At 39.8% G+C, this 27,110-nt stretch overlaps 1 protein-coding gene across 1 annotated transcript in view; it reads right to left on the minus strand.

Moving 5' to 3' along the window:
* Positions 1–12,071: 12,071 nt before the first annotated feature.
* LOC126298331 (dynein axonemal heavy chain 7-like) overlaps positions 12,072–27,110 on the minus strand; it is a 1,150,327-nt gene continuing 1,135,288 nt past the window's right edge. Inside the window, exon 58 of the mRNA XM_049989626.1 lies at positions 12,072–12,330. Coding sequence (XP_049845583.1) covers positions 12,072–12,330 — 259 coding nt within the window. The remainder of the gene's footprint in view (positions 12,331–27,110) is intronic.

Below are 27,110 nucleotides of genomic sequence, written 5' to 3' on the forward strand. Positions count from 1 at the left end.
TAATTTTATTAATGAAAAATATCCTATAATGAATGATATTATGTAGAAGTATAAAGACAGCATTTAAAACTGAAAATCATAAGATATAAAGTTTTGAAAATCACCGGTAGTATACTCGTGGACTGGAAATTGACTAAAACATCCCGAAACATGAAGTCACTTCATAGTCACTGTGTAGCTATGAAATCTAACAATGTTTTTCACAATGGCTTCCTATGAACATATATCTTGGAGGAGCTGGATGGAGCACAGTGGCTGTATTCATCTTGCACCACTGGTTAGCACTTGTCGCTCAACTGACGAACTGTCATCAGTTTCAGTTTCTAATGAAGTAACATCACATTTTCATTCACTTTCTGAGTTGCTAAATTCAATGTCAGACTCAGGCTCAGTAATACTTTTTTTGAAAGAACTCCCTAAACAAAAATATAGGAGAGAATCAGAAAGCAGGAGTTTTGTTGTCGAGTATCCAAAGCAGCACACAGTAAAGACAATATCTAGTGGCGAACATCTCAACCAAAACACTACAGCCAGGCTACAAATGTAACACCAGATGGTCACAGGGTGGTCATCTGTGGACAACTTATGAAAGTAGCCCATACAGCTTTTCTCATTGCTGTAACATCATTCAGAGCTGCAGTTCGTCTAATGGCCAGTCCATAATAACTCTGAAGAAGGTCTATTTCAGTTTCTGTCAATCTGCCTTGGCCAGACAGGGATTTTCCACCAGATAGCAATTTTCCTTCCATTTTTCTTTGTAGCTTCCTCAGTCTAGCACCCATCCTCTTTCTCACTTGTTCACAACACTCCAGTTTTGTTACCAATGAATCATCATAAACATTGAAGTCATTTATTTTATTGAAAGCTTTAGAGTCCCCATTGCCTAGGTACTTCGTATATCTAATGTTATAAACGGGCACCGAACATTGAAATATTTTTAGAGCTCCATCACACTCCATACCTCCACTGTAACCATCATAATTCTTAGAACACTGATGTCAATATGTCCATCAGTTTTACCATGGCAGGTGTGACAGTACTTAGATAAGCACTCAACATCAACAACTTTTCCTTTCTCCAGAGAAGTAGCTCTTACAACACCATTCAAGGAACGATGTCCTCAACGTTGCCATGTCAAATCAAGCGCAACAACAATTTCCCTGTTTCCACTGATATTTATAGTTTCTTCTACTGCACGTTTCATAGATGCTTTAGAGACAACCGTCAGGGCACCTAAAAGTATTTTTATGTACTTGCTGAACCTACTGGGAGGAGGAGGAAGGTCCATCAAACCAAAAAACTTTTGAGCTGCCTTTTTTCTTTTTCCTATTGGACCCATTCCTTACACCAACTTCAAATTAACATTGTACGATTATGAACAATGTTCGAAGTCAATTTAAAGGTAGATTTATTGCAGGATCTACATAAAAGAACTAATTTGGACGCTAAACCCTTCCTCCTACTTTGCTGTTCAGTTATTTTCAGACAGTATAAACAATCACATTGTTTACATTTAGCCACTTCCTTTATCAAAGAAGATAAGATGACCTCATCAACAACAACAAATCCACTACAAACTGCGTCATTGTTAACACAAAAATCTCGTATTTAGCTTACTGTTAAGTTTTGGATGATTGCATTTTTATGCTATGATCAGCATAAGGGTGAGTTGACAGACTGGTCCCACGGCTAAAAATGGTCTGTGGTGTTTCTTTTGTAATTTACAATGTAATTAAAAACCTTGTCATATAGTTTAGCCTACGAAGGTTGAAAAAATATTTTTTATCCTTCTTTAGGACAAGTGTTTCACACCTGAGGATGTGACTTTAAAGTCACAAAACTAGTTGTGAACCAATAGGAGATTAATAAATCTTCTCATAGCAGCTGTTGTGCTGTTTTGATTATTTATTTATTCAGTTGGGTTTCTATAGCTGTCACTGCCGCACTCACCAAGTGATCTTGAAAGTATTTGTACATTTTCTAAAGCACAGATGAAATCATTTGTGTCTCCGTCATACATTTTCCTGAGTCTTTGGATAGATGGGTTTTGGACCTTTCAACATACCTTATTGATGTACTTTGGAAGTTGGTATGCAACCATGAAACTTTTCAATAGCCTCAGAGCTGAACTATGCTGTCTTTATGATCATAGATTCAGAGCGCTGTCGTTATATTTTCACAGTGCAATCCCACTGTTTTCTGTGGTGAAAGCGAGTCCACCATGCTGCTGTCCATTCAGCATTAGCACTCTGCACAGTTCTAAATGATTTGGGGAAAGCAGCGACAGTGGATAACATCATTAATACTCGTCCAGTGTTTGTCAATACAGCAAATGCAACATCTTCAAACACAAATTGTCCACACTCTTCATAGAAGCCTTATACTCTCTCGACGATGTCCGCTGTTTGCCAGGGAAATTGTCTGACGATTCAAATTCAATATGGATGTCTATCAATTCTGTTTTTTATACTCTAATTTTGCTTTGAACAGTTGATCACGATAACTGGCACTAATCCTGTAAATTTAATGTCCTCATAGTAAGAATGGTGAAACCTGGAGGACATATTGTACAGTAGACCACTACTGTTATTATTTCTTTAAAGATGTAGGTTATCATACCGGTAATATTAAGAATTTCTTGCGTTGGGTAATTTACAGTTGTTGAATATGCTGGGATCCTTCTTCATATTCCCTCTCCAGTCTGTTTATTGTCTCAGAATAATGAAATGAGGTGGTTCCACTTGAACAGATGTCTTTACTGACCAAGACTGTATGGATGTCGTCGGTAGAACTAGATACTTGTAGATTCCCAGGAATGGAAAGTTAATGGCAGCTAAACTCCAAAATTCAGTACACATAAAAGTTTTGGATGCTCCTCATCTGACACAGATATATGGGGCACTTTCCTCACCAGCTTATCCAACGCAATTTTATTTTCTGTGGTTTATGCTTGGTGAATGTATGCATTGTTACCTGTAGCACTTCAAATAAGAATCAGTTCCTGTATGGCATTCATATCATATTTCTTGAAACAGAAAGGTAAATGCATTACATGTAAGTCACTTTGTTCCTGGTGGAGTGCTCCCAACATTCGTCATAAATGTGCCCTCCAAGGAAACTGTTGCCAGGGATTATTAAATTATCTTAATGTTAGATGGGAATTCTCATTTTTCATTAGTGTAAAATTTAGCTCAAGCAAAACGTTTGTGGCAGACATATTCCTGATTCATTTGTCATATTGAATTGGAGTTTTTGTATCCAGTGAAGTCATTGCAAGATTTCAGTCCTATCAATTTAAGGACCTCATTACTGTGACATGTTTCCACTCTGTCCTTCTGTTGTGAAGATACATCCTGACTAGTGTGTGGCTTGATTTTATACTTTAAACCCATACTACTGACGCTGATTCAGATGACAAAGCTTTTCTCTCCTTAGAAATCGACTAGGTTCCAGTCCTGGTGAACAATGTTGAACTAGAGATGATTTAATGTCTGAACATTTACTGGGAGATGTATCAGAGTTCTTAGCACCTCGAAGACCTTGTATCTACATCTGCATCGGTATCTACGTGACTACTCTGATATTCAAAATAAGGTGCCTGGCAGAAGGTTCATTGAACCTCTTTCAAGCTGTCTCTCTACCGTTCCACTCTCAACAGTGTGCACTTAAATTTTTCTGTGCAAGCCCTGATTTCTCATATTTTATCGTGATGATCATTTCTCCTTATGTAGGTGGATGCCAACAGAATGTTTCCACAATCACAGGAGAAAACTGGTGATTGAAATTTCATGTGAAGATCCTATCAAAACGAAAAATGCCTTTGTTTTAATGATTGCCACTTCAATTAACATGCCATGACTGTGGCACTATCTCCCCTATTTCGAGATAATACAAAACGAGCTGCCCTTGTTTGAACTCTTTCGATGTCATATGTCAGTCCCACCTGATGTGGATCCCACATCACACAGAAATACTCCAGAATTTGGAGGACAAGTGTGGTGTAAGCAGTCTCTTTAGTAGCTCTGTTGCACCTTCTAAGTGATCTACCAATGAATCACAGTCTTTGGTTTGCTCTACCCACAACAACACTTACCAATGGCATATTTTTAGAGTTGTCAAAGGCATTTGACACCATAACCCATGATAAATTGCTACACAAGCTAGAAAATATTGGCATCAGAGGAACAGCTAACAACTGGCTCAACTCTTGTCTTAAAAGCAGGGAAAAATATTCAGAAATAGAGCAGGAAAGGGATAATGTCATTGGGAAATATAATTCCAAACTAATGACTGTTAAATATGGTGTGCCACAAGGATCAGTAATGGGTCCTGCTCTGTTCTTACTTTATGTACATGACCTAAACATAAGCAATGAGAGCAGTATAATGTTTCAATTTGCTGATGATACAAGCATTCTAATCACAGGAAAGTCAGAAGAACCTTTTAAAAAACAGAAGAGAAGCCACTGACAGGTTAATGTGTTATTTAAATAACAATGACTGAATAATAAACACTGAAACAACTGAAACTATTGATATATACACATAGCACCAACAAAAAGCGGATATCACCCAGTCTAGAGCTATGTGGACAGACAATTACCAAAACAGCCTGTATCAAATTTCTTGGATTTCATCTACAAGATAACTTGAAACGGAAAGCACATATTGAGCAAATGAACAAATATTGCGCTTCTTGTTTAGTGCTGGTTACATTAAAAAACTGTACCAGCTACAACACTCTACCATCTGTATATTATGCAGTCGTACAACCTCAGCTCCGGTATGGGATTATGTTCTGGGGAAATTCTCGAGATGCGATAAAACATTCAAAATCCAAAAATTATAAGAGGAGTGGAAGTGGTAGATAACTGCATATCATATAGACCACTGTTTCAAAAAAGGATGATCCTGCCTCACCCTTGTATATACATACAGGGAAGAGGCAGAAACATCCTTTTTTGAAACAATGGTCTATATGATTCGCGATTATCTACCACTTGCATTGTATTTAAAACAAAACTTACACACAAAAAACCACTCATCATTCAAAATCACACACTACACAGCTATGATACAAGACGAAAATTGGATGTACATGTTCAAAGTGCCAACAAAAAGTTATTTCAAAACAGTCTTATCCATCCTAGTATCAAACTGTACAGTGCCTTGCCAGATACCATTAAACACGTACAGAGCATCAGTCATTTCAAATCTAAGTTGAAGTTGTACTTGGTTGATCACTGCTTTTATACAGTAAATGAATATCTAGAAAAATAAAATTTCTGTGTTAACCCAATGTACAGAAGAACATTTGTATATTATTTCTCTGTCTATAGTGTAAAACCATTTATGTAAGTGTTCATCATTAACTGATATGTTACTGTGTGTTATTATGTACATCAGTATAATTATATATAAGCTATTAATATTAACATAAAAATCCAAATATATCTTGCACACTGTGCAGCTGTGGATGAAAACGGACCAATAAATCAATTTATATGATCGTTCCAATTTATGTTATATGTAGTTGTAATCCCTAAGTATTTAGTTGAATTTACAGCCTTCAGATTTCTGTGACTTAACGTGTAATCGAAATTTGGCGGATTTCTTTTGATACTCATGTACATAACTTCACACATTTCTTTATTCTGCGCCAATTGCCAGTTTTTGCACCAAACAGATATCTTATATAAATCATTTTGCAATTAGGTTTGGTCACCTGATGACTTTACAAAACAGTAAATGACACCATCATGTGCTATAAATCTAAGAGGACTACTCAAATTGTCTTCTATGTCATCAATATACACTCCTGGAAATGGAAAAAAGAATACACTGACACCGGTGTGTCAGACCCACCATACTTGCTCCGGACACTGCGAGAGGGCTGTACAAGCAATGATCACACACACGGCATAGCAGACACACCAGGAACCGCGGTGTTGGCCGTCGAATGGCGCTAGCTGGGCAGCATTTGTGCACCGCCGCCGTCAGTGTCAGCCAGTTTGCCGTGGCATACGGAGCTCCATCACAGTCTTTAACACTGGTAGCATGCCGCGACAGCGTGGACGTGAACCGTATGTGCAGTTGACGGACTTTGAGCGAGGGCGTATAGTGGGCATGCGGGAGGCCGGGTGGACGTACCACCGAATTGCTCAACACGTGGGGCGTGAGGTCTCCACAGTACGTCGATGTTGTCGCCAGTGGTCGGCGAAAGGTGCACGTGCCCGTCGACCTGGGACCGGACCGCAGCGACGCACGGATGCACGCCAAGACCGTAGGATCCTACGCAGTGCTGTAGGGGTCAGCACCGCCACTTCTCAGCAAATTAGAGACACTGTTGCTCCTGGGGTATCGGCGAGGACCATTCGCAACCGTCTCCATGAAGCTGGGCTACGGTCCCGCACACCGTTAGGCCGTCTTCCGCTCACGCCCCAACATCGTGCAGCCCGCCTCCAGTGGTGTTGCGACAGGCGTGAATGGGGGGACGAATGGAGACGTGTCGTCTTCAGCGATGAGAGTCGCTTTTGCCTTGGTGCCAATGATGGTCGTATGCGTGTTTGGCGCCATGCAGGTGAGCGCCACAATCAGGACTGCATACGACCGAGGCACACAGGGCCAACCCCCGGCATCATGGTGTGGGGAGCGATCTCCTACACTGGCCGTACACCTCTGATGATCGTCGAGGGGACACTGAATAGTGCACGGTACATCCAAACCGTCATCGAACCCATCGGTCTACCATTCCTAGACCGGCAAGGGAACTTGCTGTTCCAACAGGACAATGCACGTCCGCATGTGTCCCATGCCACCCAAGGTGTAAGTCAACTAGCCTGGCCAGCAAGATCTTCGGATCTGTCCCCCATTGAGCATGTTTGGTACTGGATGAAGCGTCGTCTCACGCGGTCTGCTCGTCCAGCACGAACGCTGGTCCAACTGAGGCGCTAGGTGGAAATGGCATGGCAAGCCGTTCCACAGGACTACATCCAGCATCTCTACGATCGTCTCCATGGGAGAATAGCAGCCTGCATTGCTGCGAAAGGTGGATATACACTGTAGTGCCGACATTGTGCATGCTCTGTTGCCTGTGTCTATGTGCCTGTGGTTCTGTCAGTGTGATCATGTGATGTATCTGACCCCAGGAATGTGTCAATAAAGTGTACCCTTCCTGGGACAATGAATTCACGGTGTTCTTATTTCAATTTCGAGGAGTGTAGATCAGAAACAATAGAGGGCCTATAACACTTCCTTGGGGAACTCTGGATATTACTTCTGTTTTACTCGATGACTTTCCGTCTATTGCTACAAACTGTGACCTTTCTAACAGGAAATCACGAATCCAGCCGCACAACTGAGGCGATATTCCATAGGCACGCAGTGTGGTTAGAAGACACTTATGAGGAATGGTGTCGAAAGCCTTCTGGGGAATATAAAAATATGGGATCAATTTGACATCCTCCATTTATAGCACTCATTACTCCATGACTAGTTGTGTTTCACAAGAACTATAATTTCTTTCTGAATCGGTGCTGACTTTGAGTCAATAAATCGTTTCCTTCGAGGTACTTCATAATGTTTGAACACAGTATATGTTACAAAACCCTATGGCAAATCGAAGTTAGTGATATGGACCTGTAATTCAGCTGATTACTCCTCCTTCCCTTTTTACGTATTGGTGCGACTGGAGCAGTTTTCCAGTCTTGAGGTACGGATCTTTCCGTGAGCGAGCGGTTGTAAATAATTGTTAAATGTGGAGTTATTGTATCAGCATACTCTGAAAGAAACCTGGCTGGTATACAGTCTGGACCTGAGGCCTTACCTGTATTAAGTGGTTTAAGCTGCTTTGCTACTCCGAGGATATCTACTTCTATGTTTCTCGTCTTGGCAGTTGTTCTTGATTGGAATTCAGAAATATTTACTTCATCTTCTTTGGTGAAGGAGTTTCGGAAAACCATGTTTAATAACTCTGATTTAGTGGCACTGTTATCAGTGACTTAGCCGTTGTTATCTCGCAGTGAAGGTAATGATTTCGTCTGGCCACTGGTGTGCTTTATGTATGACCAGAATCTCTTTGGGTTTCCTGCCAGATTCCGAAACAGAGATTCGTTTTGGAAATTATTAAAAGCATATCGTATTGAAGTACGCGCTATATTTCGAACTTCTGCAAAACCCTGCCAATTTTGGGGATTTTACATTCTTTTAAATTTGGCATGGTTGTTTGGTTGCCTCTGCAACAGTGATCTGGTATCTGGTATCCTGATCTCACTGTTGGCAAGAATCCATAGATAGTATTTATTAATGATTACTTGCAATATTATCCTCGATACAGGATGCGCTAACAGATAAAATATGAACTTCTTGATATGATTGTAAATTTTCTCGGTATTATTCAACAAAACTTCATTCCTCAAGAAACCCAGTATTAATTAATTGATTTAATCATCTGTAGAACAATATACATTGTATGGATCATACGAGCCAGGAGGAATGTCCTATCGTAATGCAGTGTTTCGTATCGCCACACTGCTGCTCGTGTTGCTCGAGATCCAATGCCTGTTAGCAGAATATGGCATCGGTAGCTTCAGGAGAGTAATACTGAACGCCGTGTTGGATCCCAACGGCCTTGTATCACTAGCAGGCATCTTATCCGCATGGCTGTAACAGATCTTACAGCCACGCTTCAATCCCTGAATCAATACATGGGGACGTTTGCAAGACAACAACCATCTGCACAAACAGTTCAACGACGTTTGCAGCACCATGTCCACCTTCTACATGATGTTTATTGTTCGCCTTGGTGATATTAGAGATGAATAGTGCACGGTACATCCAAACCGTCATCGAACCCATCGGTCTACCATTCCTAGACCGGCAAGGGAACTTGCTGTTCCAACAGGACAATGCACGTCCGCATGTATCCCGTGCCACCCAACGTGCTCTAGAAGGTGTAAGTTAACTACCCTGGCCAGCAAGATCTCCGGATCGGTCCCCTATTGAGCATGTTTGGGACTGGATGAAGCGTCGTCTCACGTGGTCTGCAAGTCCAGCACGAACGCTGATCCAACTGAGGCGCCAGGTGGAAATGGCATGGCAAGCCGTTCCACACGACTACATCCAGCATCTCTACGATCGTCTCCATGGGAGAATAGCAGCCTGCATTGCTGCGAAAGGTGGATATACACTGTACTAGTGGCGACATTGTGCATGCTCTGTTGCCTGTGTCTATGTGCCTGTGGTTCTGCCAGTGTGATCATGTGATGTATCTGACCTTAGGAATGTGTCAATAAAGTTTACCCTTCCTGGGACAATGAATTCACGGTGTTCTTATTTCAATTTCCAGGAGTGTATGAGCTACAGTATTGCGATCTGAACATTGGTTCATGCATTGATTTCAACTAGACTTGTAATGTGCACAACGTCACAAATGAGTCTCCATTTACCCATGATAATATGGTTATACAGTCTTTGATGTTGATAAAGTGCTTTTTGTTATACAACATATGTTATCTCTTATATGGCGTTTATTTACAAAATTGTTAGAGTTGTCAGTTGCAACAGATGGATTCACTGTTCCACAGATATTACAAATAATACATTTCACTGTAGGACATTTTTCTTGTAGTAAAATTTGAAGACATGATATATCGCCATTCCGCAAGCGATCCATATCTATGCACAGATACTAGTACAAAATGACTACTGCTAACAGCCTTCCAATGTAAATATCACTGAGCTATACATATTGTCGAAATCTTACTTAAATCAACATTAGGAACAAACACCATCGAAAGGGATGGAGAAGGGAGCATGGGTGGGAATGCAGGGTGCATTTGGCATGGATGAATTCAAGCAGCCTGCTGAAGAAATATTTTAGTTCCACTCTCCTCAAACCCCTTCCTGTCGTTCAGTACCAGAACTTGTTTTTATAACTGAGTACTGCCTAGGTGACGATATTGGGCGATATATTGCCATTTGGGCTACTAAAGATAGAATTCTGAGCAATTTTTTTAAAAAGAAATGCAACCATTGCCGTTTGGGTGATATTTTCGTTTACAACGCAAATTTGGGAGACACATGCAAATCCAGGTGTGTTTTTATCCAATGATTTTAGTTTAATGTTATTTGTAGCTACATTTACCACTCTGATACTTGTGAAATACTGAAACATTGCAGACCTGAAGTTATAATAGTCTCCGAGTAACATGCTAACATTAAACTGCTATAGATAGGTAATTAGTGCATACATATTTTTAACTTACCATAATGATAGTGGACGAATCAAGATTCATTTCCTCTTTTTCTTATTTCAAACTTGTCCATAATTATAAACTAGCAGAACACACAGAACGAAAGCAACAAATGGCAGCACTGTATCAAAAATGGTTCAAATGGCTCTGAGCACTATGGGACTTAACATCTGAGGTCATCAGTCCCCTAGAACTTAGAACGACTTTAACCTAACTAACCTATGGACATCACACACATCCATGCCCAAGGCAGGATTCGAACCTGCTACCATAGCGGTCACGCGGTTCCAGACTGAAGTGCCTAGAACCGTTCGGCCACTCTAGCACTGTATCAACCAAGCAGTTCGTTTGAAACTATTAGTTTTGTGAAACTTCCTGGCAGATTAAAACCGTGTGCCAGAGCGAGACTCGAACTCGGGACCTTGCCTTTCGCGGGCAAATGCTCTACCAACTGCTACCCAAGCACAACTCACGGCCTGTCCTCACAGCTCTACTTCTGCCAGTGCCTCATCTCCTACCATCCAAACTTTACAGAAGCTCCCCTGCGAACCTTGCAGAACCAGCACTCCTGAAAGAAAGGATATTGCGGAGACATGGCTTAGCCACAGGCTGGGGGATGTTTCCAGAATGTGATTTTCACTCTGCAGCGGAGTGTGCACTGATATGAAACTTCCTGGCGATTGAAACCGTGTGCCAGAGCGAGACTCGAACTCGGGAACTTTGCCTTTTGCAGGCAAATGCTTTACCAACTGGGCTACACAAACACGACTCACAACCCGTCCTCACAGCTTTACTTCTGCCAGTACCTCGTCTCCTATCTTCCAAACTTTACAGAAGCTCTCCTGCGAACCTTGCAGAACTAGCACTCCTGAAAGAAAGGATATTGCGGATTACGTTTGTAGTTATCTAACCCACAGTGAAAGAAAATTGTTACTTGATTCAATAGGCTGACATCAAATATGAAATTAGATTCTTGTATCAGCATAAAGTAAAATGTAATTACCAATTTCACTAATTACTCTTACATGTGTCTATATATTCTATCACCAGACAATATGTTGACAGTCTAAGCCTAGTCATCATCTGGATATTAAGTCAGTGTCAGTCCACCTAAACACGATCAGTAAAAGACAGTCTGTAGTCAGCAAATCGTTACATCAATGTATTAGCAATGTCTGCCATAAATTTTTCACTAAGCCTTCTGTATCAGAAACACTAACATTGTGTATTACAATCAGTTATCAGAGCTCTATTGTGTTCAGTAACTATGTGTTCAAAGCAGCTTTGTGATATTCATCAGTCAGAATTGACTTGTGGAAGTGCAATCTAAAATGATTGTCACTGTCAAAATGCTTCATAGTCTATTGGAAGTATCTACCTGTGATTAACATTCCATATAAAATCTTATAGCCAAGAGTGGGATTTGTATTGCCATGAGTGATAATAAATGTGAAAACTGGCCAAGTTAACTAAATTTGTGTTGCATCTGTTCCTTAAAAATTTTCTACCTAAAACCATATTTCAGCAAGCTAAGGATATCTGGCAAATAGCTGGCAGGTACCATCAGTAAATCATAGGCGAGCCATGTTCCACTAAAAGAAAAATCTGTAAATTAAGTTGATGTACATTGATGACGAAAATAAAAATCAGTATTCATAACAGTAGGGTGGGTCTCACATAACTTTCAGAATGACTCCAATATGTATGCAGGTGTGACCTGAACATAAAATTAATGCGTGACACATTGCTTAAGCTATGACTATTTATTTTTGACTATAATTTGATAATTCCAGACAAATAAAAATATAATGCATATCTATTATTTATTTGTTTGGCAGAGAAGTGCTACTCCTCTCTTTATCCAGTGGGATTGAGGAAGTTCAGTTGGTAATAACATAGCTAGCACAAAATTTGTTGATAGCCCATTTGTCATAATTATTCCTCGACGTTCAGGTGTTCTGTACAGTGGACATACGTAAAAGTTTCTCCATGTTAATTTAGAGATCTCTGCAATTTTTATCCAAATTATTGGCATCTCTTCCTGTATTTGTTTCGGATATTGATCTTCCAGCTGGTTCCTGCAACATTAATTTGATACATTCATTGTTCTCATGCAGTTGAGTATGTGAGACAAATGTTCTATAAAATTTTGCAGCCACATAAATTTCACTTCTTCCTCAAATATTTACTGTATACTGTCCAGACATCTTCAGAGTGAGCAGAGGCGACTTACACTCCTGCAATTGCCCTGTCCTTTTAAACCCTCAGACCATGTCACTTGCGCATGTGACGACAGATATACAGTGTGCCAGAGACGATGATCAGCGGCAAAGAGGCACAACTTATGCATGAAATTAGATCTATGACTGCACAGTCGATGAACACAGTGATACTGTTGTATCACTGTGAGCTACACTGTCGCGATGTCTTTGTGAATTTATTACAGAAAGCTCTGGATTCCATGATTTGTCCAAGCTGAAGTTGCTATCTCTATAAATTAAATTCATCACCAACTGGATTTCAATTGCTTCTTTCACTACTGAGTCCCAGAAAGATGAAATCGAGGTTAAAATTTCGACGTTATCATACACCATAGAGTGCCCAGTGTCAATACAGTGCCACCCCCAATCTGATAGGTTGCAAGAACTGGATATACCTGTGGTGCACTGTGCAGCTCTCATGGATTGCACCTGTCATCTGTCCAATGTATGAATGGCCACACTGACAGGGCTTTCGAAGTGCAAATCATCTTTAATGGAACCTAGGAATGCTGCTGTCTTTGGTGGAGGGTGAAAAATCCTAGCTGTTTGTGTTTGCTAAGGATGCGTCCTATTTTTGATCATAGGTTTCCCACATATGGCAGAAAAGCCACGGATTTAGAACTTTACTTATGGCCACTGTTGTGTCATTTATAGTGCCACACATATCTGATGTGGAGAGTACCCATTGGCTTCAAAAACTCTTCTCAACTGTAGAGGCTCGTCCTCCAGAGTGCTGTCATCAACAATGATATGTGCTCTGTGTACCAGAGTTCTGAGTACACTCATCGTCTGCAAAGGATGGTGGCAGCTATGGACATAAATATAAATCAGTATGGGTTGGTTTCAGATATACTGCACGTCCAAAAGGGCCGTCATCTTTGTGTTGTACCAAAACATCCAATATTGGAAAGCACCCATCTTTTTCGATTTCCATCACGAACTGATTTTTTCTATGGATTGAATTCAGATCGTTTAAAAATTCTTTAATTTATTGTCACCACGGAACTGTACTACAAACCTGTCATTGACATACCTCCAAAATACTGTGGGATTCAAGCTAGTAGTTTCCAGTTCCTTTTCCTCGAAGTCTTCCATAAAAAATTTGGCCACCAAAGACGACAAAGGACTACCCAAGGTGACAACATCAGTCTGTTCATAAAATTCGTTATTGAATTAAAAATATGTCGAGGTCAAAACATATTCGAACAAAGCTGAAAACTCTTTAACAAAGATTTTGCCAGTAAGAAATAATGATTCTTAAAAAGGAACCTTTATGGACAATGACACTACACTGAAACTCACTAATGTATCCGAACTGTTCAGTTTGAGTGATTCTACACTAAAGAAGAGTTTTTGAAGCCAATGGGTACTCTCTGCAACAGGTATATAAGGCACTATGAATTGGACCAACAGTGGGCATAAGGAATGCAGAAGACACACAAAGTTTTAAGTCCATGGCTTTTCTGTCATACGTGGAAGCCTATCATGAAAAATAGGATGGATCCCCAGAAAACACAAAGTAAAAGTGATTTTTTCCCTCTGCCAAAGACAGTAGCACTCCTGAGTTCCATTAAAGAAGATTTAGTGCTTTGCAAGCATGGCATTTACAAGATCCCCTTTGAATGTGGCCGTTCATACATCAGATGGACAACATATATGCTACATAAGAGACGTAAAGTGCAGTACAGGTACACCCAGCTTTCACAACATAATAAACTGTCGCTGGCAGAGTACTGTATTGACACTAGGCACTCTATGGTGTACGATAACGTCAAAATTTTAGCCTTGACTTCATCTTTCTAGGATTCAGTAGTGAAAGAAGCAATTGAAATTTGTTTGGTGACGAATTTAATTAATAGAGAAAGGGACTTCAGTTAGGACAAATCATGGAATCCGGCACTTTCTGTAATAAACTCACAAAGACATTACAACAGTGGGGCTTACAGTGATACAACAATATCACCATGTGAAATGACTGCACAGCAATAGATCTAATTTCATGCATATGTTGTGCCTCTTTGCCGCTGATCAACGTATCTGGCACCTTGTACATTTATTTATTTATTTAGATTTTTTTACATGGAGTCATCAATATGATGGCTTTTGCAAACGTCAAGTACAGTTACAAACATAAAATACATTTAGATCTTAACTTTACAGGTAATAGTTAAACATGTAAATTGATGCTTGTCAAAATATATTACATCTTACACATATTAATACAGGCAATTTTTTTGTACATTATTTCACAGCTCTTTAACTTAACCATTTAAAATTCTTTGAGTGAATAGTGACACTTTTCAATTAAGAATTCTTTTAGTTTTGATTTGAATTGCTTTTATTACTGTATTTCAAGGGCTCTGGCAGTTTATTATACCATATCAGTCCATTAGTATATGGGCTCTGGTCCGTCATTTTTAATCTTGTTCTTTGTCAGTAGTAATTTTCTTTGGTCGTGGTGTTGTGGTCACATATATCGCTACATTTAGTTACTTCAGTTTTCTGTGAGACAAAAAAGAGTAATTAAATATAAAGATACAAAGCTTATATGGTGAAGTACTTGTGTTGTCTCAAAACATCATGGTAAAAGTCTTTATAGCGTAATACATGTATAACCCTTAACCAACTTTTTTGTAGCAATAGTACACTGTTAAGGTGTATGTCTGCAGCACAACCTTCAATTTCTATATAATAGCTAAGATGGGGATTGATACAGTTTTAAGCATGTGGGTGGGCACCATTTTGGACAGTTGGCTAAGAAGATACAGCCCATTTGCTGACTATTTTACATTCAGCATTAATGTGGTTAATCCACCAGAGGTTTGAGTACAGATGGCTTCCTAGAAATTTACATTTGTTAGCTTCCTCTGCCACTATGCTGACTACCTCACTTATGCATGAGTTGTGTGAGCTGCCAGTTGTAAATATTTGCATCTGGGATTTATTGACATTGACCTTTAACCCTTGTGCATGAAAATATGGATTTAATTCTAGTATCTCAATACTTGCTGAAAATCTCAGATCCTCACAATCTTTACCATGAAATAAAAATGAGATGTCATCAGCATAATTTACAATGTGCGAGTTAATGGGATGAACAACGTCATTAATATATGCTAAAATAGGATAGGTCCAAGAATAGAGCCTTGAGGGACCCCTGTGTCACTGTTTCACTTGTGGATTTAAAATTTAAGATGTTATTGTCAATTCGATGTGTAAGTTTTGTACACTGTTTCGTATTCATCAGATAGGTGGACAGAACTTTCATTGATACATCACTGATATTTTACGCCTGCAGTTTTTTAAGAGAAGCTCATGGTTTACTGAGTCAAAAGCTTCGCTCAGCTCAAGGAATATTCTGGTTGAGTGCACACCTCATTCTATATTGCTACATACTTCACCATACTTCATGGAAGAAACTTGTAATAGCATTGGTCGTGCTTAGGTCTTTCCTAAACCCATACTGCGATTCAGTAAGCATTTTGTGTCTTGAGAAAAATGTAGATTTGGGATAGGATAACTGTTTCAAATATTTTACTGTAGGTAGGGGATAGTTATATCGGTCTATGAGGTGTGACTGGAAAGTTATAAGAATGGATCCGCTGGTTTGGTGTGCCGGTACATGGAGGATGGGGAGTGATTCATTGACTTGTTCTTGAACGCCCTCTGACAGGAAACTGTGTTTCCTTTATTCAGTTCATTGTGGCAGCTGGTTGAGTGCGGCTCTGTTAGGGCTTCTTGGCGGATTCTGTCAGTGTGAATAAAAACGGAGCAAGGAGTATGTGTGGAATTTTGTTTTAAAACCCAGAAATCAGCTGCTGAGACCTATGAACTATTAAAACAGCTTTTGGATATAATTATTGGAGCCAGTCAAATATTTTTGTCTTGTTCAATAGATTTAAAAATGGCCATGAATCATTAAAAGATGAACCATGGTCTGGTCGTCCTTCCACCTCAAAAACAAATAAAAATGTAGTGAAAGTTTGTGACTTAGTGTGCTCTGATCGTAGACTTACAATTAGTGAGATGTCTGGTGAACTTAATTTAAGTTTCTATGCAGTTCAGTCAATTTTAACTGAAGATCTTAGTTGGGTGCTACACCATGTCACTGCTCCGGTTAATCATGCCTTCGCCATCGATGATTTTTGGCCAAATTCAAAATTCCTGTGCTTCCACAACTGCCATATTTCTCTGAATTGGGCCCTACTGACTTGTACCTGTTTCCTAAAATGAAATTTTCACTGAAAGGGAAGAGATTTCACTCGACTGAAGACATCCTAGCAAATACGGAGAGTGTCCATAACAAAAAAATTTCCAGGAATGTTTCCAAAAGTGTAAACACCGTTGGAGTCAATGTTTTCAGTCAGAAGGGGACTATTTTGAAGGAGATGCATCACAGTAGCATGTAAGTACCGCCATTGTAAAATTACAAGCCCATTCTTAAAACTTTCCAATCACACCTTGTATAATTAGAAACTTGTTCTTTATTTCCCTTCTTATGGATTGGCTGAATTACACTAATCTTTAAGGCATTAGAGTATATGTTTTCATTGATACTACAATTGATAAGATAGGTAATGGGTGTAGTTACTTCATTTGCACATTTCTTTAACACCACACTTGAGATAGCATCCCATCCAGATGAGTGCTTGTTCTTTAGCTTTTGTATTGTGTTAAATATTTTCTGTTCATTCACCTCCATAAATTCGAGCCCTATACCATCCGTGAAATCATTTGGTGTGCCAGCCTGTATATTTATAATAGGAGCTGGTTGGTCAAAAGGAGAGATAAAATGCTTATTGGATAAATCACATACTTCATTTGGATCTTTCACTAGATGGCCCTCATGTCTAATTTTCACTGGTTCACTTTGTTGCTTGATGGTGGCTTTACAATGTTTATTGATTAGTCTCCAGGATCTCTTACCTATGGTGGCTGAATGCTCTCTTGCATCATTGTTTATCTGTTTCCTCTAGTGTAAAAAGGTCTGTCTTAAAAGTTCTATGGCCACATGTGCAATGGAGTGGTCAGCAGGTTTAAAAGGACTGAGTAATTGCTGAAGTGTTAGTCATCTTGGTTCACTCTGAAGATGGATGAACGATATACAGCTAAAATATTAGAAGAAGGAGTGAAATTTATGCTGCTGCACGCCTGAAATTTTATGGAACAATCATTACATGATAAAAATATGAAGATGCACAAATCAGACAAATGTTTGTCTCTGCCTTTTCCTTTCTTTCCGTGACAAGACAAAATACTACAGTAAACTGCTCTACCTTTGGCTTATGCTCACCTTCAGATGACAGTTAAAAGTCAGGAACATTATCTACAGGCTGAAGGAAGACAATGGAGAACAAATTTTGTTGAAACTTTACCAAAAAAGGAAGACATAATTCTTGCCTTCAAAGCCCATTGCTCAGTAATGGAATTTACAATTTTTAGAGTGTCTTTTGAAAGTTGAGAAAATGGGAATGAATGAATTTAGCCAATAGTGTTTGGATTTGTACATTGTTTTCATTTGTGGCAAGATGTCTTAATGTCCTAGCTGAAATTCCAGACTTCCATTCAGTACATAATAACCAGGTGAACTGGTTCAATGCTTAGGGCATTGTACTTGGCATTAGTCAAAACTGAAGTACTAATCCGCAGTTGGTAATCCTAATTTATGTTTTGCACAGTTTGTCTTAATGTCTTATGGTGAATTGTGGAGTGGTATCTTGCAAAACAATATAGTACACTATCGTACTTATATGTAGAAAACATTGCCATAATATTGTTTTTGATATATTTCAATTCAGTTGAAATAAATTATGCATTACTGTTTCACATCTGACTTTTAAAGACATTCAGTAAATATTGTAACTGGGACCTCTTGCTTTGATGTAAGGATTAGTCAGTTTTACAATTACAGTAACTTGCTCAGTGAAAAATATGCTTTAAGCCACTGGAACATGTTTTTGCTTCATATATACAATGATTTCAACTTCATAATTTATTTGATATTTACGATGTAATTTGTTTTTTAACCATTATTATTTTACTATTAGAAAAACATTTTTAAACACGACATTGGTTTAAAAAAATACTACCCACCTCAAGTAAGGTGGCATTCAGAAATTGAGAGACAACAGGATGTAGAAATAAATGTTTATTTTATATTGTGGAAATCTGGAATGTGAAGGCAGACAGGAGATAGCAAACGTCTCCATAGAGCAATGCAAATGTTTGAAAAGCCATGTGACAATCTTAGAAACAGGGATCAAATACTTGCACTTGTAATGAAATTAATTGTTGAGATCATTTTATTGTAAAGGAACAGAGAAGCCATTTTTGTCTGTGTTGTGCCCATTGAAATTTAAGTAGTATTTTGAGGACAAGAAAGTGATTACTCAAAAGCACTGGATATTTAGGTGTCTATGATGATGATAAAGTTTTTCAAAATAGTGGATGGTGAAATTACAGGAATGACTCAGTGTAAAAGACTATAATCAACAGTGAAAATCAGTGAAAATGAAAATAATAGACTATTAAGGATAAATGGACACACCAAAAGATATGTTTCAGAAAGGGACATGACATAAAATGGAACAACCTGTGAAAATTGCACATTATTTCTTTAGAACATTGAGAAAGTTGGAATGGAGAGAATACAGTCAGTTCCACAAGAAACTGTATGCATAATGCCACAAGAAACTGTATGCATAATGTTAAATGTAACATCTGGAGCAACACCTCTGGTAGTACCTGTAATCAATTAACTTTTACACATTGTATAGATAAACAGTATGAGACCTGAATGTTTTGTTTTGTCAGTTACAGTTTTGGCTATATGCACTAATTAACAGCCAATTTAAACGCTTAAAAATGAACAACATTTATCAAAAACGTCTTCTGAGCGAGCTCCATTAGAGAACTTCTTGGTTCAAACAAGGCAAACTAGGTGCTTCAAGAGGATAATGGTCCAAAACATCGCAGCTGTCTCTGTGCAGTGCAGAAGTAAGACAATTGGGTGTCCTTGATGTGTTCGCCTGCAATTTCTCCAGATGCAGATCCTATCAAAAGTGTTTGGTCATATATTAGGATGAAGCTTAAAGGAAAGCCAATATATACTTGGAAGCAGCTGTCATATAAAATCACGTTGATTTGGATACTGTTAGTGTGAGAATATGCAGAAAATCTCATGGAAGGCATGCCAAAAAGATGCCAAGCTATAATCGATAACAGTTGCAAATGGATATCAGGAAATTGTGCAATTAGTAATAACACGTCTTTTCATGTAAATATATACTCATAATAGTGTCTTTTATTTCACACAGATAATGGTATACACTTTCTTGTGGACCTGACTGTATACAGGGTGCTCCATTGATAGTGACCAGGTCAAATATCTCTCGAAATACGCATCAAACGAAAAAACTACAAGGAATGAAACTCGTCTAGCTTGAAGGGGTAGCCGGCCAGCGTGGCCGAGCAGTTCTAGGCGCTGCAGTCTGGAACCGCGCGACCGCTACAGTCGCAGGTTCGAATCCTGCCTCGGGCATGGATGTGTGTGACGTCCTTAGGTTAGTTAGATTTAAGTAGCTCTAAGTTCTAGGGGACTGATGACCTCAGATGTTAAGTCCCATAGTGCTCAGAGCCATTTGAACCATTTTGAATGGGTAAACCAGATGGCGCTATGGTTGGCACGCTAGATGGCGCTGCCATAGGTAAAATGGATATCAACTGCGTTTATTTAAAAATAGGAACCCCCATTTTTGTTACATATTCGTGTACTACGTAAAGAAACATGAAAGTTTTAGTTGGACCCCTTTTTTTCGCTTTGTGACAGATGGCGATGCAATAGTCACAAACGTATAAGTACATGGTATTACGTTAACATTCCGCCAGTGTGGACGGTATTTGCTTCGTGATACATTACCCGTCTTAATGTGGACCGTTTAACACTATTGTGATCAAAATGCCCAACAGGCGTGTACTATGTATGCTGCTCGGTATCCTGGACGACATCATCGAAGTGTCTGGACCGTTCGCCAGATAGTTACGTTATTAAAGGAAACAGGAAGTGTTAAGCCACATGTGAAACGTCATCCACGACCTGCAACAAATTATGATGTCCATGTAGGTGTTTTAGCTGCTGCCATGGCTAATCCGCACATCAGTAGCAGACAAATTGCGCGAGAATCGCGAATCTCAGAAACGCGTTGAGAATGCTACATCAACATCGATTGCACCCGTACTATATTTCTATGCATCAGGAATTGAATGGCGACGACTTTGAACAGTACTGCCACTGCGCAGAAGAGAAATTACGGGACGATGACAGATTTTTTGCACGCGTTCTATTTAGCGACGAAGTGTCATTCACCAACAGCGATAACATAAACCGGCATAATATGCACTATATGGCTGCAACAAGTGGAACATCAGCGACCTTGGCCGGTGAATGTATGGTGCGGCATTATGGGAGGAAGGGTAATTGGCCCCCATTTTGTCGATGGCAATCTAAATGGTGCAATGTATGCTGATTTCCTATGTAATGTGCTACCGATGTTACTACAAGATGTTTCACTGCATGACAGAATGACGATGTTCTTCCAACATGACGGATGTCTGGCACATAGCTCGCGTGTGGTTGAAACGGTACTGAATAGCATATTTCATAACACGTGGATTGGTCGTCGAAGCACCATGCCGTGGCCCGCACGTTCACCAGATCTCACGTCCCCTGATTTCTCTCTGTGGGGAAAGTTGAAGGATATTTGCTATAGTGATCCACCGCCAACGCCTGACAACATGAGTCAGCACATTGTCAATGCATGTGCGAACATTACGGAAGGCGAACTACTCGCTGTTGAGAGGAATGTCGTTACACGTATTGTCAAATGCATTGAGGTTGACGGACATCGTTTTGAGCGTTTATTGCATTAATGTGGTATTTTCAGGTAATCACACTGTAACAGCATGCGTTCTCAGAAATGATAAGTTCACAAAGGTACATGTATCACATTGGAACAACCGAAATAAAATGTTCAAACGTACTTTCGTTCTGTATTTTAATTTAAAAAACCTAACTGTTACCAACTTTTCGTCTAAAATTGTGAGCCATATGTTTGTGACTATTACAGCGCCATCTATCACAAAGAGAAAAAAGTGGTCCAACTAAAACATTCAGATTTCTTTACGTACTACACGAATATGTAATAAAAAATGGGGGTTCCAATTAAAAAAAAAACCACAGTTGATATCCGTTTTTACCTCTGGCAGCGCCATCTAGCGGGCCAACCATAGCGCTGGTTTCCCCGTTCAAGCTAGACAAGTTTCGTTCTTTCTACCGTATTTTTTTCGTTTGACGTTTATTTCGTGAGATATTTGACCCGGTCACGATCAGTGGACCACCATGTACATCAAATATTCAACTGTGCATATTGGAGTAAACAAAAATGCAAAGCACATTTTGAGTCAGGTACAGAGAATCACACACAGTTTTAGAATTACGTTATTTCATAGGTCTTACTATTGAATTTTAAGCCAAGTGGGGAATAAGCCATTACGCAGAACTACTCTGTTTTAAAGAACATTAAAAATGATAAACTGATGTGTTAAGGGCAGTTACTGGCAGCAGACTCTCAGTGTGCTGTGCTGTAACATATGATACAATACTGGTTATTAAAATTACTACACCAAGAAGAAATGCAGATGATAAACGGGTATTCTTTGGGCAATTATGTTATACTAGAACTGACATGTGATTACCTTTTCACACAATTTGGGTGCATAGATCCTGAGAAATTAGTACCCAGAACAACCACCTCTGGGAATTCAGTCAAACAGAGCTTGGATGGCGTGTACAGGTACAGCTACCCACGCAGCTTCAACACGATACCACAATTCATCAAGAGTAGTGACTGGCGTATTGTGACGAGCCAGTTTCTCGGCCACCCTTGACCAGACGTTTTCAATTGGTGAGAGATCTGGAGAATGTGCTGGCCAGGGCAGTAGTCGAACATTTTCTGTATCCAGAAAGGCCCGTACAGGACCTGCAACATGCGGTCGTGCATTATCCTGCTGAAATGTATGGTTTTGCAGGGATTGAATGAAGAGTAGAGCCATGGGTCGTAACACATCGGAAATGTAACGTCCACTGTTCAAAGTGCCGTCAGTGCGAACAAGAGGTGACCGAGACGTGTACCAATGGCACCCCATACCATCGCGCTGGGTGATACGCCAGTATGGCGATGACGAATACACGCTTCCAATGTGCGTTCACCACGATGTCGCCAAACACGGATGCGACCATCATGATGCCGTAAACAGAACCTGGATTCATCCGAAATAACGACGTTTTGCTATTCGTGCACCCAGTTTCGTCATTGAGTACACCATCGCAGGCGCTCCTGTCTGTGATGCAGCGTCAAGGGTAACTGCAGCCATGGTCTCCGAGCTGATAGTTCATGCTGGTGCAAACGTCGTCGAACTGTTCGTGCAGATTGTTGTTGTCTTGCAAACGTCCCCATCTGTTGACTCAGGGATCGACACGTGGCTGCACGATCCGTTACAGCCATGCGGTTAAGGTGCCTGTAATCTCGACTGCTAGTGATACGAGGCCGTTAGGATCCAGCATGGCATTTCGTATTACCCTCCTGAACCCACTGATTCAATATTCTGCTAACAGTCATCGGATCTTGACCAACGCGAGCAGCAGTGTCGCGATACAATAAACCGCAATTGCGTTAGGCTACAATCCGACCTTACCTTTATCAAAGTCGGAAACGTGATGGTACGCATTTCTCCTTCTTACACGAGGCATCACAACAACGTTTCACCAGACAACGCCAGTCAACTGCTGTTTGTGTATAAGAAATCGGTCGGAAACTTTCCTCATGTCAGCACCTTGTAAGTGTCGCCACCGGCGCCAACCTTGTGTGAATGCTCTGAAAAGCTAGTCATTTGCATATCACATCATATTCTCCCTGTCGGTGAAATTTCGCGTCTGTAGCTCGTCATCTTCGTGGTGTAGCAATTTTAATGGCCAGTAGTGTATAAATGCATCATTATTGATTAGTTTTGCTACTGGTAGCTCGAGGCAGTAACTTGTTGAACTGACAATGAGGAAATTAGGTATCAATTTTTAAAGAAATCATGTTCAGTATCTGTATGCTTATACCAAGCTAATTAACCTGGCAAGAGGAAAAAATTAATTCATTTTAAATTTACTCATGGTTGTCAAAGGCCCATTGGCACAATGGAGTTGCACCAGTAAACGAGATAGATGAATCTGAGAGTACATTTTCAATGTCACTGACATATGAATGGTGGACAATCTCAAGATTTGCTACACTAGTGATAACCGAGAAGAATCATATGGTGGAGTACACTGCAATCTGCAGTAAAGTGATAGTTGCCATGTACACAATGTGCAGATCCCAAATTTTAATGAATGGTTTCTCAGGTTTCAATTAAAGGCCTGTTCTTCAGGTACACAGCAGGACAGCAGGATAGTGAATTCTTATGTATAGATTTAATGAGCATAAGGCACAGACTGACACACTCCTGTGTGAGCCATGGGCTGATTGAAATTTCGTGAGAAGATCCCGCAACAATGAGAACGCCTTTGTTGTATTAATGTCCACCCCAAAACCTATATCATGTCTATGACACTCTCTCCTCAATTTCTTGATAATACAAAATGTACTGTCCTGCTTTGAAATTTCTCGACGTATTTTGTTAATCCTATCTGGCAAGGATTCCAGACTGCAGCACTACTCCAAAGGAGTATGGACAAGCGTAGTGCAGGCAGTCTCTTTAATAGATCTGTTGCATCTTTTAAGTGTTCTGCCGATAAAACACAGTCATTAGTTAGCCTTCCCCACAACACTGTCTGTGTGTTCTTTCCAATTTAAATTGTTTGTAATTGTAATTTCTAGGTATTTAGTTGTATTTATCGCTTTTTGATTTGATTGATTTATGGTGTAATCTAAGTTCAACGGATTTCTTTTGGAATAAGATTTTCACTCTGCTGCAGAGTGTGCGCTAATATGAAACTTCCTGGCAGATTAAAGCTGTGTGCCGCACCGAGACTCAAACTCGGGACCTTTACCTTTCACGGATAAGTGCTCTACCAACTGAGCTACCCAATCACGACTCACGACCCGTCCTCACAGCTTTACTTCTGCCAGTACCTTTTCTCCTACCTTCCAAACTTTACAGAAGCTCTCCTGCGAACCTTGCAGAACTAGCACTCCTGAAAGAAAGGATATTGCGGACACATGGCTCAGCCACAGCCTAGGGGATGTTTCAAGAATGAGATTTTCACTCTGCAGCAGAGTGTATGCTGATATGAAACTTCGTGGCAGATTAAAACTGTGTGCCGGACCCAGACTCGAACTCGGGAGCTTTGCCTTTCGCGGACAAGTGCTCTACCAACTGAGCTACCCAAGAACTACGCAAGCACTTTCTTTTAGCACTCATGTGGATGACGTCACACTTTTCATTACTTAGGTTCAATTGCCAATTTTGGTACCATAAAGATATCGTATATAAATCGTACTGCAATTTGTTTTGATCTTCCGATGACTGTACTAGATGACAAACAACAGCATCATCTGCAAACAACCTAAGATGGCTGCACAGATTGTCTCCTAAGTCATTTACATAGGTAAGGAGCAGCAGAGGGCTATAACACTACCTTGGGTTTGCCAGAAATCACTTCTGTTTTACTCAGTGACTTTCCTTCAATTTCTACAAACTGTCTCCTCTAGGACAGGAAATCACGTATTCACTCACATAACTGAGATGATGTTACATAAGTACACAATTTGATTTAAACCTGCTTGTAAGGTATGGTGTCCAAAGCATTCTAGAGATCTAGAAATATGGAATCAATTTGAAACCTCTTATTGACAGCGCTCAACACTTCCGTGAGCAAAGAGCTAGTTGTGCTTCATAAGGATGGTATTTTCTAAATCTGTGTTGACTGTGTGTCAATAAACAGTTCTCTTCAAGGTAATGGTAATTCATAATGTTCAGGTACAATATATATTCCAAAATCTTGCTGCATATCGATGTCAATGATAGAGGGCTGTAGTGGATTACTTCTATAGCCTTTCTTGAATATTTATGTGACCTGTGCAACTTTCCAGTCTTTGGTAATGAGAAACAACACCAAATACATCTCAGTTGTATAGCTTGACTCGCTTGACATCTGTGAAGACTCTTCTTCATGGTGGGATTTACTGAATATCATGTGTAAATGAATGAATGAATGCATGAATCACACCAAATGACACTAACAAAAAACACAGCAATTACATGTAGATATATGCCAAAAAAGTTGGCTAAAGCTTGGGTGCTGACATTCGCCACTTCTGAATTACAATAGAAATACTACAGTGCAATTAGTCAAGTGTTCTGGTGACCTGTTTTCCAAGTTCAACCATTCTACAATGTAATATCAATAGTTAATTAATGAAAAGGATACCATTAAGTTCCAGCTGAGGTTAATAAATCCAAGAACTAAGGAATTTTATAATACGCTTTAATAAAAAAGCATGAATTTTCCAAAGAATAGCATAACATGCTGGGCAGGTTACTAGATTTAATCATCAGTTGTGATTCACATTTTCAAGTTTTTGTTTATTTCAGATGTCATTCCTGAGATTTTTATTAGAATAAAATTATTCATTTTCTGTTTGCTTGTTTAATTTTATATGTGTGAAGTGGTGGTTAGTTTTTAATTTAATATGCAAGAGATTAGTTTTTGTATATTGCGACATTGTAATGTTTTCAAAAAATGTTCAAAAAATATCAAATGTTCAAATGCGTGTGAAATCTTATGGGACTAAACTGCTAAGGTCATCAGTCCCTAAGCTTATACACTACTTAACCTAAATTATCCTAAGGACAAACACACACACACATGCCCGAGGGAGGACTCGAACCTCCGCTGGGACCAGGCGCGCAGTCCATGACTGCAGCTTCCCAGACCGCTCGGCTAATCCAGCGCGGCTTTCAAAGTTTAACAGAAATACATAAAATATACCAGTCCAAATCACGTTAATTTCAATGTTCGAAAATGCTAAAAGTTCTTTTTCTTCCTACATAATATACCACTCTCTCAATTAGATCTGTTGAGGGTGTGTTATATTTAACATTAATATATGTCAAGGGGACCCAAAGGGGACCCAAGGGGACCCAAAGCTGTGTGCAAATGTGGGCTGTGCCCCCTGCCCTCCTAGCTTTCAGGGAAAGGAAAGATACAGGGTGTAAACGGTATAAGGCGCCAAAATTATACAGATGGCACATCTCGCAATGCTTGACAAGAAAAGTCTAGTAACATGTTTGCGTATTTTCTGCGGTTGTCCCAGAAAAAAACAGTTGGTCTCAGGATAACGGCTTTGGAAAAGTAGATACTTGGCCGTGCACGTACGTAAGCAATCGGTTCCTGTTATTGCCCGCTGCGCGTGTTGACATCGTAAACAAGTAGGTAACTGCGGCCTGAGTGGCTCCGACGACAGTAGGCGAATAACCAGTGCAGATGTTATTGCAACTCTGTTAACTGTTAGGATGGAAAGGAGATTTACTATAGCTGAACTATGCGA

The sequence above is a fragment of the Schistocerca gregaria genome, chromosome X, assembly GCF_023897955.1.
Source record: "Schistocerca gregaria isolate iqSchGreg1 chromosome X, iqSchGreg1.2, whole genome shotgun sequence".
Lineage (NCBI taxonomy): Eukaryota > Metazoa > Arthropoda > Insecta > Orthoptera > Acrididae > Schistocerca > Schistocerca gregaria.